At 45.7% G+C, this 12,111-nt stretch overlaps 1 protein-coding gene across 1 annotated transcript in view; it reads left to right on the forward strand.

The window, feature by feature from the left end:
- Window positions 1–12,111, forward strand: part of ADGRD2 (adhesion G protein-coupled receptor D2) — a 30,762-nt gene that overhangs the window by 5,143 nt on the left and 13,508 nt on the right. The window contains exons 8-19 of the mRNA XM_062590792.1: window positions 552–663; window positions 1,628–1,762; window positions 2,385–2,505; window positions 3,602–3,707; window positions 3,982–4,037; window positions 5,198–5,324; window positions 5,436–5,539; window positions 6,221–6,323; window positions 6,513–6,666; window positions 7,496–7,629; window positions 8,285–8,400; window positions 10,150–10,270. Of these exons, the coding sequence (XP_062446776.1) occupies window positions 552–663; window positions 1,628–1,762; window positions 2,385–2,505; window positions 3,602–3,707; window positions 3,982–4,037; window positions 5,198–5,324; window positions 5,436–5,539; window positions 6,221–6,323; window positions 6,513–6,666; window positions 7,496–7,629; window positions 8,285–8,400; window positions 10,150–10,270 (1,389 nt within the window). The remainder of the gene's footprint in view (window positions 1–551; window positions 664–1,627; window positions 1,763–2,384; window positions 2,506–3,601; window positions 3,708–3,981; window positions 4,038–5,197; window positions 5,325–5,435; window positions 5,540–6,220; window positions 6,324–6,512; window positions 6,667–7,495; window positions 7,630–8,284; window positions 8,401–10,149; window positions 10,271–12,111) is intronic.

Consider the following 12,111-nt stretch of genomic DNA (forward strand, 5'->3'; position numbering starts at 1 on the left):
CAATTACTCATAGTTTCTTGATAGAGCATAATACCAGTTTTGGTTTAGTTTAGCTGGTGGAGGAGATATATCTGCTGATGGAGAGGGCGGATCTGAGTTTTGTTACCAGGAGGTTTTCATGGCTGTGTTGCATACAGGAGCAGTACTTGTGCTGCACAACGTATTCAGGACCACAAGTAATTGGGACAGGCACCTGTTACACTTCCAGGGGTGGAGTCTATTTCTAGGTGAAACCTTTTCCAGGAAGAGAGGATGGTTTTTCTGCAGGTTTGCAAAAATCAGGTCTGCAAAATCAATTATTTTTATTTATTTGTGTGCTTGTTTCAGTGGCTTTTTATAAAGCCCAGCAAATTTCTCATTTTCAGTGTCTTATCTAGTGCTGAAGGACTGGGAATGCTCCTTTTTTCTTTATAAAGAAAAGTAAAAGCTTTCCATCCCCCCCCCTTCTCTTTCTGCCAAGGACTAAGTCTTTAAGAAGTCTTTTGTGCATTGTGAGAAGTGTAAGCTGACAGTACAGGTATTGATTTCCATTATTCTCTGTGTGTTTCCAGGTTATCAGAGGGCCTATGGCTGTTGTAGAGATCTCTGACAGAGTGGTGTCAAACTTGGCCCTGCTGCTGACTGCAGGAAGGACAAAGATTACAATCCAGCATGGAAACGTGGGTGAGTGTGAACAGACAAGGCAGGAGAGCACGGCACCCTTGGCCTGTGGAAACTCGCTGCACTGAGCTGTGCAACTGGCATCTTCTGCAGCACCCAGTTCCCTGAGACAAGGCCTGGCAGGGAAGCAAGGACTGCAGGAACATTAGTCCAGCATCAGACTTCCAATCATCAGGAGGTCTTGAGGGGCTGGCTGGGAGTTGTGGCTTTCTCCTGTCCAGCAGAGCTGCTGTGGCTGTGTTGTGGAGTGCTGGACTGGGCTGCACTTCCGGGCTGGTGGTTTTCCAGGCTGGTTCTGATAAGAGGCCAAGCACTGGTGAGCAGCAGAGCTGGATCAGCGCATCACTTAGGGACCCAGTTTAGTCACCTGATCTAGTTTCTAGTCTACTTCCAGCACCTCTCCTGCAGCTCATCTCATGCTAAGCTTTATGACCATCTCCCCATTTCCTTCGTGAAGAAGAGTTGTAGTATGGGAGGCACGTCTCCAACTCACCTTTCAGTTCAGGAACTGAACTGTGCTCCTGGGTGTCCCTGGGCCCACTGCATGATAGGGCTGCAGCCAACTCTGACAGTGGCTCAGGACTGGACTGATCCCAGCTCTTCCATGTTCAGTACATGGCATCTCTTACATACCTACTAGGCATCAGTTACTTCTGTATTAAAAAGAATGCAACTTCTGTTGCATTCCTCTACTCAGTCCACTTCTGCAGTCTTTCATCTGTAAGAACAGGAATCAGGCTGCTCTGTTGTAAAACAAGTGGGTAAAAAGGGATTGTAAGAAACCTATGGGCCGAAGAGACCAGCTGCGCCCAGATGCACATGGTATGAGCTCAGAAGGGTTTGCTGATGACGTGAGTCTTGACCAGGGGTATAAGGTTCTTCTAGTATTTTGCTGTAACAGTAGCTCTGGAGAAAGGCTGAACTGTGGTTCAGATCCACGCCATTTTTGCCCTTTCATCCTGCACAGGAATGGAGGTCAGAAAGCTGGAGCTGAGCAAGCAGGAGCTGAGCAGTGATGTGTACCTGATCCACAGCCCTGAGAGAGACGGACATGACCTTATTGAAGTTCCCACAGAAGAAATACAAAGACTGAAAGCTAAAGGTAGGGTGATGATGTCCATGTATCCCTGGGATGTATCCACCTGATGCTTTGGACAGGGGAGCTTTTCTGCAGCATCCTTACAACAGCAGAAAGTCTCTTTACCCTGCCTGCAAGCAGCCCGTAGGACTATGGGGAGAGGGTACCCTTGGTTGAAGGGAGATGAGCTGTGGGGAGATGGTTATCTACAACCTTTCTACAGGCGCAGCTTGGAGCCTGACGCGTGGTAGGCTCAGTGCATACCTACCACTGCCCTTCCCAGCGTCTCTGGAGAAGGGGGCTGGGGACTATTCATAGCACTGTAACAGCTTATGCTGAGGGCTATCCAGCATGTGTGAGGATGCAGGGAGGGTGCCTGGCTCTTGTGAACAGGGACATCCACCCTGTTTCACAGGCCATCCTGCCTGCTCCCTCTCCCTCTTGTCCTGATCTCTGCCATGGCTCCTGGGCCTGTCTGGAAACAGACTGGACTGAGGCTGGTGAAGGGCACTGGGTGTGTGTGTGGCAGCTGCACCCTGTATCACACATCCCAGATTAGGGCAGTGTTGCAGCTAAATGAGCTGCCCAGGGATGTATGTCCCGCCCTGCGTGCTGACACCTGTCCCACAATGCTCTCTCTGTCTAGGTCTCAACAGAGTCATTGTGAAAAGCATGTGGTTTGGCTATGGCTCCCTCCAGCGCTGCCTGTCTGGCACTGGCAGCAATGCCGTCTTCCAGGATGTAGCTGCCTCTGATGGAGGACGGAAGTGAGTGAATTTGTCAGAATGTTCAAGAAACCCCTTCCTTACCCCAGGGCTAGCCACTTGCTTAGTAGCACAAGAGAACTCATTTTGAAACCCCTCTTGAGTCCCTGAGAGGTGCCATGGAGCACCTCTGCCCTGCCCCATCGTGTTGCATTTATCCTTGTCCCCCACTTTCTCCAGGATGTGTATGGTGACAGGACAATGGAAATGCGCTGAGGAGTCATCTTGGCCTGAGCTGTGTTGTAGAGCTGCCTGTGTACTGTGATGCACTGCAGTGTCCCTTCTACATGGCTTTGATAACCCTAAGGAGAATCTGCTCTGCTCAGTGTGATTTAAGGACTGAAGCTGAGAGGAGTGCTGTATGCCCCCTCTAACTGGGGCAAAACTAGAGACAGAAACTGCTAGAGCTGGGGTGCCATGAAAAGTGGTTTCCAAAAAGGAACAGGAGGCACAGAGCTGTTTTTCTCTAGGGAGCCCTCTGAACACTAGGTGGGGATGGCAGTCCATGCATCCAAACGTACGCGCCAGTCCTTCAAATGCAGACCTTTGGCTCAGCCATTGTGCTGCTCAGTTGCTGACCACTTAGGATGCTCTAGTGCCTCATTTGCACAGTCGCCTGGTGTAGCTGTCAAGGGAAGTGTTCGTGCTTTCTACTTGCTAGGTGAGCTGAAGTATTTTTTGCCCTGTGCCCAGGCCCTTTGCTGGTGGCACTGAAGCATTCAAGGTGGCTCTGGACCTCTCTACCAGTCTGTATAAAGTGAGATCATGTTCTCTGAGCACGTATCCCGTGTTATCTGTCTGTCAGTGACATATAGGGTGTTCTCTAACAGAACAGAGAAGAGATGAGCAAATTCTGTAATTGTATGAGTCTATCATGAAATTAGTTATGCCGTGGTAATACAGCTTCACAGCTGGTGTGAAGCAGGGTAAGCCCTGTGGTGGAGTGTTCACTTGGCTCAGAGAGCTTGGCATCAGTTGCTCTGGGCAAAGTCTGGCTTTGTTCAGCTTTGAGGCCTTTCCCCCTTTTATTGGCAATACTGTCCTTCTCAGTCTCATCTTGTAGTCCTTGTGTCAGTGAGCAGCATGCTTTCCGTTGCAGGTACCTGAGCAGCACAGTGGGCACTGCTGTCATTTCATCCGCTCTGCTGAGCGACTACGAGGAGATTAGCACATCTGTACACTACCACCTGCAACACCACACGAAGGTACTCTGGCAAAGAGGCTGTGTTTTATTGCTGCATTCCCTGGCCAGGAGTGAGGCTGACATTGCACAGTCTGTCCCAGCAGGCTGTGCTGAACCTCTACTCGAGGCTGCCAGACCTCTTGAAGTTGCAGGTGTCCCAGGCTGGAGAAGGTGTTTGTCTGGTGCTGGTGGGCCATGCTCTGTTACACTGCAGCTCAGTGAGTGGGCTATACCAAGTCTCTGAATAAAATATGTGTACAACTAGTAATATCCCTCTTTTCCATCTCTGCCTGCAGGACCTGCCTGATAAGCTGGTGGGGCCCATCTGTGCCTTCTGGAACTTCAGCCTCAGGTGCCTTTTCTCAGTTTAAGTCCTCAGATTAGTGAACTTTTATTTCTCCTTCAAAACCAAAAATAACAATATAAATAAAACAAGAATAGTAGTGATCTCTGATTCTTTGTATGCTTTGTATTCTGACATCCTCTGTCTGTTGAAGTAAAGCTCTCCTGGGAAGATTTTCTTTGGAAAAGTCATTCACAAGCACATGACCTTTTTTGAAGCATGTACAAGTGAAATGGAAAGCCTTAGTTAATTATGATTGTTGTCTTCAACAAAGAAGGGTTGGGCTAAGAGTTATGGCACAAAAGATAGGCAGGACTCCAGTGCCTCATAAATGCTGCTTGACACTGAGATGTATTTTTGCTGAATTTCACTGTGGTAAGAGCAGTGGGACTGATACGAATTTGTAATTATGTCATTTGAGTACACAAAACTTCTTAAAGTCATAATCTTTTAACAGACATGGATCAGTTTGGGGAATGGGGGAAGAAGATGGCTTTGGAGCAGGTGATTGCTGCGTAAACAAGTTCCACTAACTGATTCAGGTTTGATCTTCCCTAGGCTCTGGGGAAGGCTGAAAGAGGCAGTGCTGCCTAGTGAGGACAGAGCTGGCCCGGTGTTGTGGCAGAGGGAGCCTCCCTCTACAGAGGGAGCTTGCGTTTGGAGCTTTGCTAGCTTCTGAGGCAGTGAAGAGCAGCTGCTTGTCTGGAGACTGTGCTTGAGAAACAGAAGTCATGTTTCAGTGTATGTACAGGGCAGAGGACAGGCCAGCTGATCAGAGGATTGTCCCTGTCTGGCCCAGTCCCACCTGAATGATACTCTCAGTGCATGTGCTATAAAAGAAGCTCTTCCCAAAGCCATGCAATTGCTGAGTTCCATATAAAACAGTGATGGCTAAACCATGGGGTTTTTTTGTTTTGTTTAACTGATACTAACATTTTGACATTGACACTAGACCTATTTTCTTGTGTATGCATGACAGATGAGGCAAATCTGCTGAGATGCAGGACCAACCAAAGGGAAGTTCATATAGAGACTTGTCTCTGATATTTTCTTCTTCCTCACTTCAACTCTACTTCTTCTGGGAAAATGAAATTTCCTTAACACCTTGGCTTTCTGTTAAAGCAAGTGGTGATTTCTATGTATTTTCTTTGTTTCTTGCTGCATGTTAGCCCAGATGCTGGTGGGATGTGGTCCACAGCTGGCTGCTCAGTGGTGACGTCTCTCCCAGATTCCACAGCTTGTTTTTGCAACCACACCACAAACTTTGCAGTGCTGCTGCAGGTGTATGAGGTACAGGTAAGTGAACAGCCTTTCTCTGCTGATCTGTGGGGCAGATGCAAGAACTATGAGCAGCCATGTGGTTAATTTGTGTCTTTTGTGCCTTTTGTTGCCTCATATTTGGAGCAGAGGACTGTCAAGGAGGAGCTCATGCTGCAGATCTTGACTTTTATTGGATGTGGAGTTTCTTTCTGTGCCTTGATTGTTACCTTCGTTTTATTCTTGGTTGTTGGGTAAGAAAAGTTCAGACACTTGTAACCTTCTCTGTATCTTTTTGTTTGTTGCTTCAAACTGAATGTGCAAATAAGATATCATTTATAAGCATCAGCCATTTCAAACCTAAGGTTACATAGGTGGACAGGAGGAGGCTGGAGAGCTGATCCACGGGGACAGAGGGCAAGGAAGGGAGTGATTGTCATTAACTGGAGAGGACATGAGGGGATGCAGCACTTGTTTTTGTGGAGATGCTCCTGAGCTGTGCACATACCTGACTGCCTATGGAAGGATTGTTATGAATGAGGAATAATATTTCCCATAATGGCATCTCTATTAGAGTTCATTTTTATAAAATAAATGGAGCAAGGACCACTTCTGCAATTGCAAACCCTTCTGTACAGCTTAGCAAGCACAGAGGTCTGCCTTGGGAACATGGCAGTGACTGCCTCCACGTCTGCCTCACCGCCCATTTCTTTAAGCACTGGCCAGGGCCTGAACAACCATACTGGGCCCTTCACTAGCACCAAGCGCTTGCACACCTGGGCAGTTCCTTGGCTTTTTGAATCGTCATCTTGGCAGTGAGTAGTGGAAAGATTGCAGGTCATCAAAAGAGATCTGAACAGCCCAGCAAGGACTAACAAGAATGTGTGCACCCTTTTGTTAGACTGCAGCTGAGGCTTTCCTGTCTCCCTCTGCAGTGTTCCCAAGAGTGAACGAACAACTGTGCATAAGAACTTGATCTTTGCATTAGCAGCAGCAGAAGCACTGCTCATGTTCAGTGAGTTGGCCAAGACCAATCAGGTAAGCTCACTAGAAAGTATCCTCTTTTACCCAGCAGGACAAGTTCTGCTGAAACATTGTTGTAGATACTCTATGTGCACATTCTGCAGCATAGTTTGCAGGTTGCTCTCCCCTTCCTGATCTCATGTACCCAGAAGTTCCAAAAGGACTCCTCTTCCTGAAACAGCACACAATTTCTCTTCTTTCCAGGTGGTGTGTTTCATTGTTACTGCCTTCCTCCATCTCTTCTTCATGGCAGCCTTTTCATGGATGCTGGTAGAGGGGCTTCTTCTGTGGAGCAAAGTGGTGGCAGTCAATATGAGTGAAGACAAGAGAATGAAGTTCTACTATGTGACAGGCTGGGGTACCTACAGACTCTTCTGTATTGGGCATTCAAAAAAAAAAGTCAACTTTTTCTCTAGCAAAATTTCAGTAGGAGAAATTTCCTCAGTAGTGATTCTGAGTCACACAAATGCTTGTTTTGATTCAGTTTGAAAGCTGGGTGACTCTGTTCTTTAGAGACTTTTTATTATTACGTGTCAAATTGCCAGACTTAGAATACAAGCTCAAAACCCATTTTTGTTACTTTTCTAAAACCAATTTTTGTTCAGTGTAAAGAAATGAGGAAGGAAGATTATTGTAAGTTCTTATTCTTGGAGAGTATTACTACTGTCTGACAGTGGTTAAATATAAGTATGTTCCTGTGTAAGCACCCTCTATTCTGAATGAGTCCTTCAGGGACATAGAACTCATTTGAATAAGCTGAGTTTTGTATCGAAGAGAAGCATCCTTAGGTCGGTACTCCATGCAGAACACATACCTAGTTGGACATTGACAACTAGTTCAGATATTTTGCATTGTTCTACGTCTTTGTCTGTTTTCTTTTTTAAAAAAAAGGCAGTCTGAGGAGTAAATTGCTTTGGTCAGGATTTGGAATGCTTTGTACATAAGAGAATGATGTTGACAGCGTGTAAATTTGGTCTTATTGTAGAGATGGGACAGATTTCAGCTGCAGCAAATTGATGTTGCTCATGCAACTTAAGGGACTATATTGGCTCATGCTGGTGCATATCTTGGTCATGGTGGTATGAAACAATCACCTAGAGCACAGGTGACCTGCGCTGGTTGTTCCTGTTTTTCCGGGGTTTTAATTTGGTGGTGGTGTGGCGGTGATGTGTTTTTGTTTTCTGCAGGCCTCCCAGTTGTTATTGTGGGTGTGACCCTTACAACTTCCTTTAACAAGTATGTGGCAGACAACCACTGCTGGCTGAATGTTCAGACTGATGTCATCTGGGCCTTTGTGGGGCCTGTCCTCTTCATCCTGGCAGTAAGTGTATGACTTCTTAATTTCTGATTTTAGGAAAACATCACAGAAACAGCAGTATCAGTAGTTCTGTAGCTGAGGTGTTTGCTTGCAGAGTTGTTTGTGCCTGCTGTTCTTAGAGAATTTGTGTAATGCCTTATATGTATTTTCACAGCACAAGAAATCTGTTTAACCAAAGCAGTTTTTTTGGTAGGAAAAGTGCTTTAAGAAAATTTTACTGACCAGTTCTTTTGCTGCCTGTTAATTAGGAATGGAAATGAATGTGCATGTTGACTGTGACATTGACTCAGTTAAAGGTCTGGTTTTAATATGAGAACATCTGTCCTTTAAGTAGGATCAGCATCACTGTACAGCAACAAAACAGCAGAAGGAGGTGAAATGTTGAAGGGGAATAGAGCAGACTTTGTCTATTTATCTACTTGAAAAAGAAGATATTCTGCAGGAGAGGTTTGGGGATAAATTTTATAGATTTGATACTTGTGTGGATAACCCTGCAAAGTATTTTATTTACTGCATTCTCGGGACTGATATATCTCCCCAAATCCTGCAAATTTGCTGTATTACAAGATGGTAGCTCATTGAGTTCACAGCAGAAAGGACTCTACACCAGAGTTAAGGTTACAGATACTTATGGGATCCAATGGCTCTTTTCTGACAGGTAAATACGTTTGTGCTTTTCCGGGTGGTGATGGTGACTGTGTCCAGTGCTCGCAGGAGGTCAAAGATGCTGACACCCAGTAGCAGCCTGGAGAGGCAGATTGGAATGCAAATATGGTGAGTAGGGAAGTGGCTGATCTCCATTGCAGTGGCTGATCTGGTTATGAAGTTGTGGAACTACTAATAGCTGAGATAAGAATCTTTGCCTTGAGGACATAGTGAAAGACTATGAGCTCAGAGAATCAGACCAGAAAGGATCATTCCCTCCAGGGTAACTGTGCATCATCCAAAAATAGTCTCTCCGCTCTAAAGAGTATACCAATGGGAAGTCCAACCTTTCTACTGTAGGAACCTAGAGCTGGACTCCTGTATCTACACTCACACTCCTAATTCTAAATGTGTCGGGGCTGGAAACCGTTGGCAGTGCCTGTGAAAATCTGAGCTAAACTGGGCCCATTGATATCATCAGGAGCAGCAATATGGTTTGAGGAATAGCCGGTTTGAGAGCAGTTTTACTGTCTCCAGTGATGTTGGTGTATGTGAGAATGCAGATGGCACTGCAGAGTCCACTGCCAAGTAGTGTGCTGTTTTGGTAACATTGGATCCCAGAGCTGCTAAGCAGCTTGTTGACAGAAACATAGGCATTTTGTAAAACATTCTAAACTGCCATTTCATCTGTCTAGGTTTATATTTTAAGGAATCTAGGGGCATCTGGTACCCAATTTCCATGGACTTTTATTCAGAGTAGGGCCACAGAAGTGGGTCATCTCCACTTCTCTGTAAAACGTTCCAGTTTGCAGTTCAAAAGGGTTGTAACTAAATGCATTTCACACACATCCCTTCCTTAGCACTTGTGTGTGCCCCTCAGAAGGGCACTTGTACAGAATGCAAGATTTTTTTAGCTATTTGCCCCGATAAAAAGCATTTTCTATATATGTTTAGGACTTGATGGATTGAAAGTAGCCCTGGTGAGGATTATATACATGGGGAAGGAGAGGCAGTGTGGACTTCTATAATCAGTCAATATGGAGAGACCTCTAAAAAAACTGCTGCTTGAATCATTATTTTATCATCCTCTGTGAACCTTTATTGTTGTTAGCTGGCGCCGGGCACCCCTGCTAGACACGCATTGTTCCCCTGTTTCATAAATAGATTTTCCCAAATTTACAGAAGCACAAAGATAGGGCAGTGCTGGAGGGCAGGGTGACATCCACATGCTAATAAAACAAATACAGAAGCCCTCCCTGTAGCAGCAGTTTGGGGAAGACTAGCTATTTTCTCATGGCTAATGACGTCAAAGAGCTCCCTTCTTGCTAACTTTCAATGATAAATAAAGAGCTGGGCTTGCATGCTGGGGGCTGGGAGATGAATTGTTTGTTTTTTCTCCTCTAACTTAGCTAGAAGGGGATTTTGTTCACAAAGAAATTCATTCCACAGCTACTATCGTTGGATGCCTCTTGCCTGCCAAATCATCTGATAGGCACTTATTGTAGTAGTAGAGCTGTCTCCAGCATGGAGACAAGGAAGGCTTTCTTCTAGATCGCAAAATACAGGTCAGAGGGCTCTCAAACGTTTGGTGCCTTTTTCATTGCAGATCCACTCACCTGCTCTGTAACCAGGAGGAGGTCCCCCACCAGCTCGCAGTGAGACCCTGGGCACTGTTCGCAGAGCGAGGAAGGATGCTTGGCAGGCTGGAGCACTCTGCTAGGGCATACTGAGCTCAAGGACCCCCTGGCACAGCAGAGACCCCTGTGGAGAGCTGGTGGCTGGGAGGCAGATGCCAGTGGAGTGCTGAGCCCTACCCTGGTGCACACTGTTTTGTCTTTGAAATGCTCCCAAGTAACTCTGAGCTCCTTTTCCTGACAGGGCCACAGCCAAACCCATCTTGGTGCTGCTGCCTGTGCTGGGGCTGACATGGGTATGTGGAGTCCTTGTCCACCTCAGCATCATCTGGGCCTATGTCTTCATTGTGCTGAACTCCCTCCAGGTGAGTCCTGTACTGCATGGATCATCACATGATGGCCAAGCAGTTGTCTGCAATTTCTTGTGACTTCCTTCAGTGTAACTTACCTATCCTGATATTCAAGAGTATTAGTGAGCTCCAGAGCCAAGCCCAGCTTTCCCAAGCTGTTGTGCTGTCTTTTGTGAGGAATTGAAGTTCATACTCCCAAAGTATGAAATACAATCCTGGGCACCGTGTTTATCTAATGCCCTTTGAACATGTGTCTCTGGAGTATCTCACTGGTGTCACAATTTTCCAGTTTACATCTTGTTTTTCATACTTTTTCTGAAATTAATGTGGCTTTGAAATGGCCTTTCTAAACTGATGTGCTTCTAGGGATCTTCCATAGGGCTTTGATTTGGTCATTTACCAGATAATTAACTACTGGTAATTGTCCATTCTAGTGAAGCTCTGAGGCTGACATTCCAGTTGCTGTTTTTATCAGTGAAATAAAGTCTGATTCCTGCAGGGTAGGGATGGGCCATGTGTGCCAGCATCAATATCAGAATAGGGCTCTTCAAGGAAAGTTTCCCAAAGGTCACTTCCAGCAATACTATGATAGCTACTTGAATTATGTTTGTTCTAAGATGAATGTTTTTCGTGTGTTTTACATTCAGACGTACGTAGATATTGTGACCTAAAAATGTGTAGGCAGAACCACCTTCACTTTGCCTGTAGGTCAACTTTATTGCAGGGACACAAGAGAAGAATTACTAAGAATTAAGGAGTGAAAATCTTTACTGCTAAAATCCATATTATCTGGGAACATGCAGCTGATCCAGGGATGCTCACAGGTGCCCAGTGAGAGCTGCACTAGTATCTGATGAGAATACAGGAATGTTAAACAGAACAGATTGAAATATGGACTAGTGATCAGAGTCATCCACTCAGAGTCTAGAAATGTGTGTGTGCTGTCTCTAACTCTGACCTGCAGGGCCTTGACTGAGTAATGCCATCTCCTTCTGCCTCTTCATTTTACCTCTGGCTACATTTTTAAGGTTATTTGCTTGTCTCAAGGGCTTCTGGAACTATGGCTGTAACTCCTGAATGCTAGCATAGTTCACAGTCATGGTTATTAATATGGTGATATTAATAGCGAATTGCTATAGGATAGAAGGTAACCCCGATGTGTAGAGCTATACTATTTGCTTCCAAGTTTAGTGGTTTCTTCAGAAGAGTTTAAAACTTAAAACCAGCTTGTATGTGGTTAAGAGAGCAAAGCAAATTATATTAGTTACAGCAGCCAGGCTCACTCAGTCCTATACTGAGTTAGGACTGGTCCCAGAACCCCAGGAGATCTGTAACTCAGGGACACACAGTGGCAAAAAGTCATCAGGACTTGATGACGTTGCAAAACATGTGCTTGCCACCTGTGATTCAAAGCATCAGCCTAGTTGGGAAAAACTTTCCAAACCTCGAGAGAAAGTAGCTGTAGATGGAGCTAGAGAAGCACTGAACACCACTGCTCCTGACATCTGCAGGGGAGTGAGCTGTCCCAAGGCAGACAGGGGAATTTTCTGCAGAGAGGTACTGGCAGCAGGGAGCCAGCCAGAGGGGAAGGCACCACGGACTCGGTTCAACCCCAGTGTTAAGACCATTCTAATGCAAATAACATCTGGCTTTACCCATGCAGTCAGTACTGTCCCTTTGCACTGGGTATTCCTTGTTGTTTTTTACAGAATCTCTTGCACAAAGCTTGAGGACAAATTCTACTCTGGGGATTCAAGTCAAGAGACCAGCTGGTTACTACCCTCCAAACCTTTGGGATTCAAAGATCTCTTGAACCCCAGATCCCTTTTCCCTTTGGATACAATGGGAAATGCTCC

This window comes from Rhea pennata, chromosome 18, assembly GCF_028389875.1.
Source record: "Rhea pennata isolate bPtePen1 chromosome 18, bPtePen1.pri, whole genome shotgun sequence".
In the NCBI taxonomy this organism is placed as follows: Eukaryota; Metazoa; Chordata; class Aves; order Rheiformes; family Rheidae; genus Rhea; species Rhea pennata.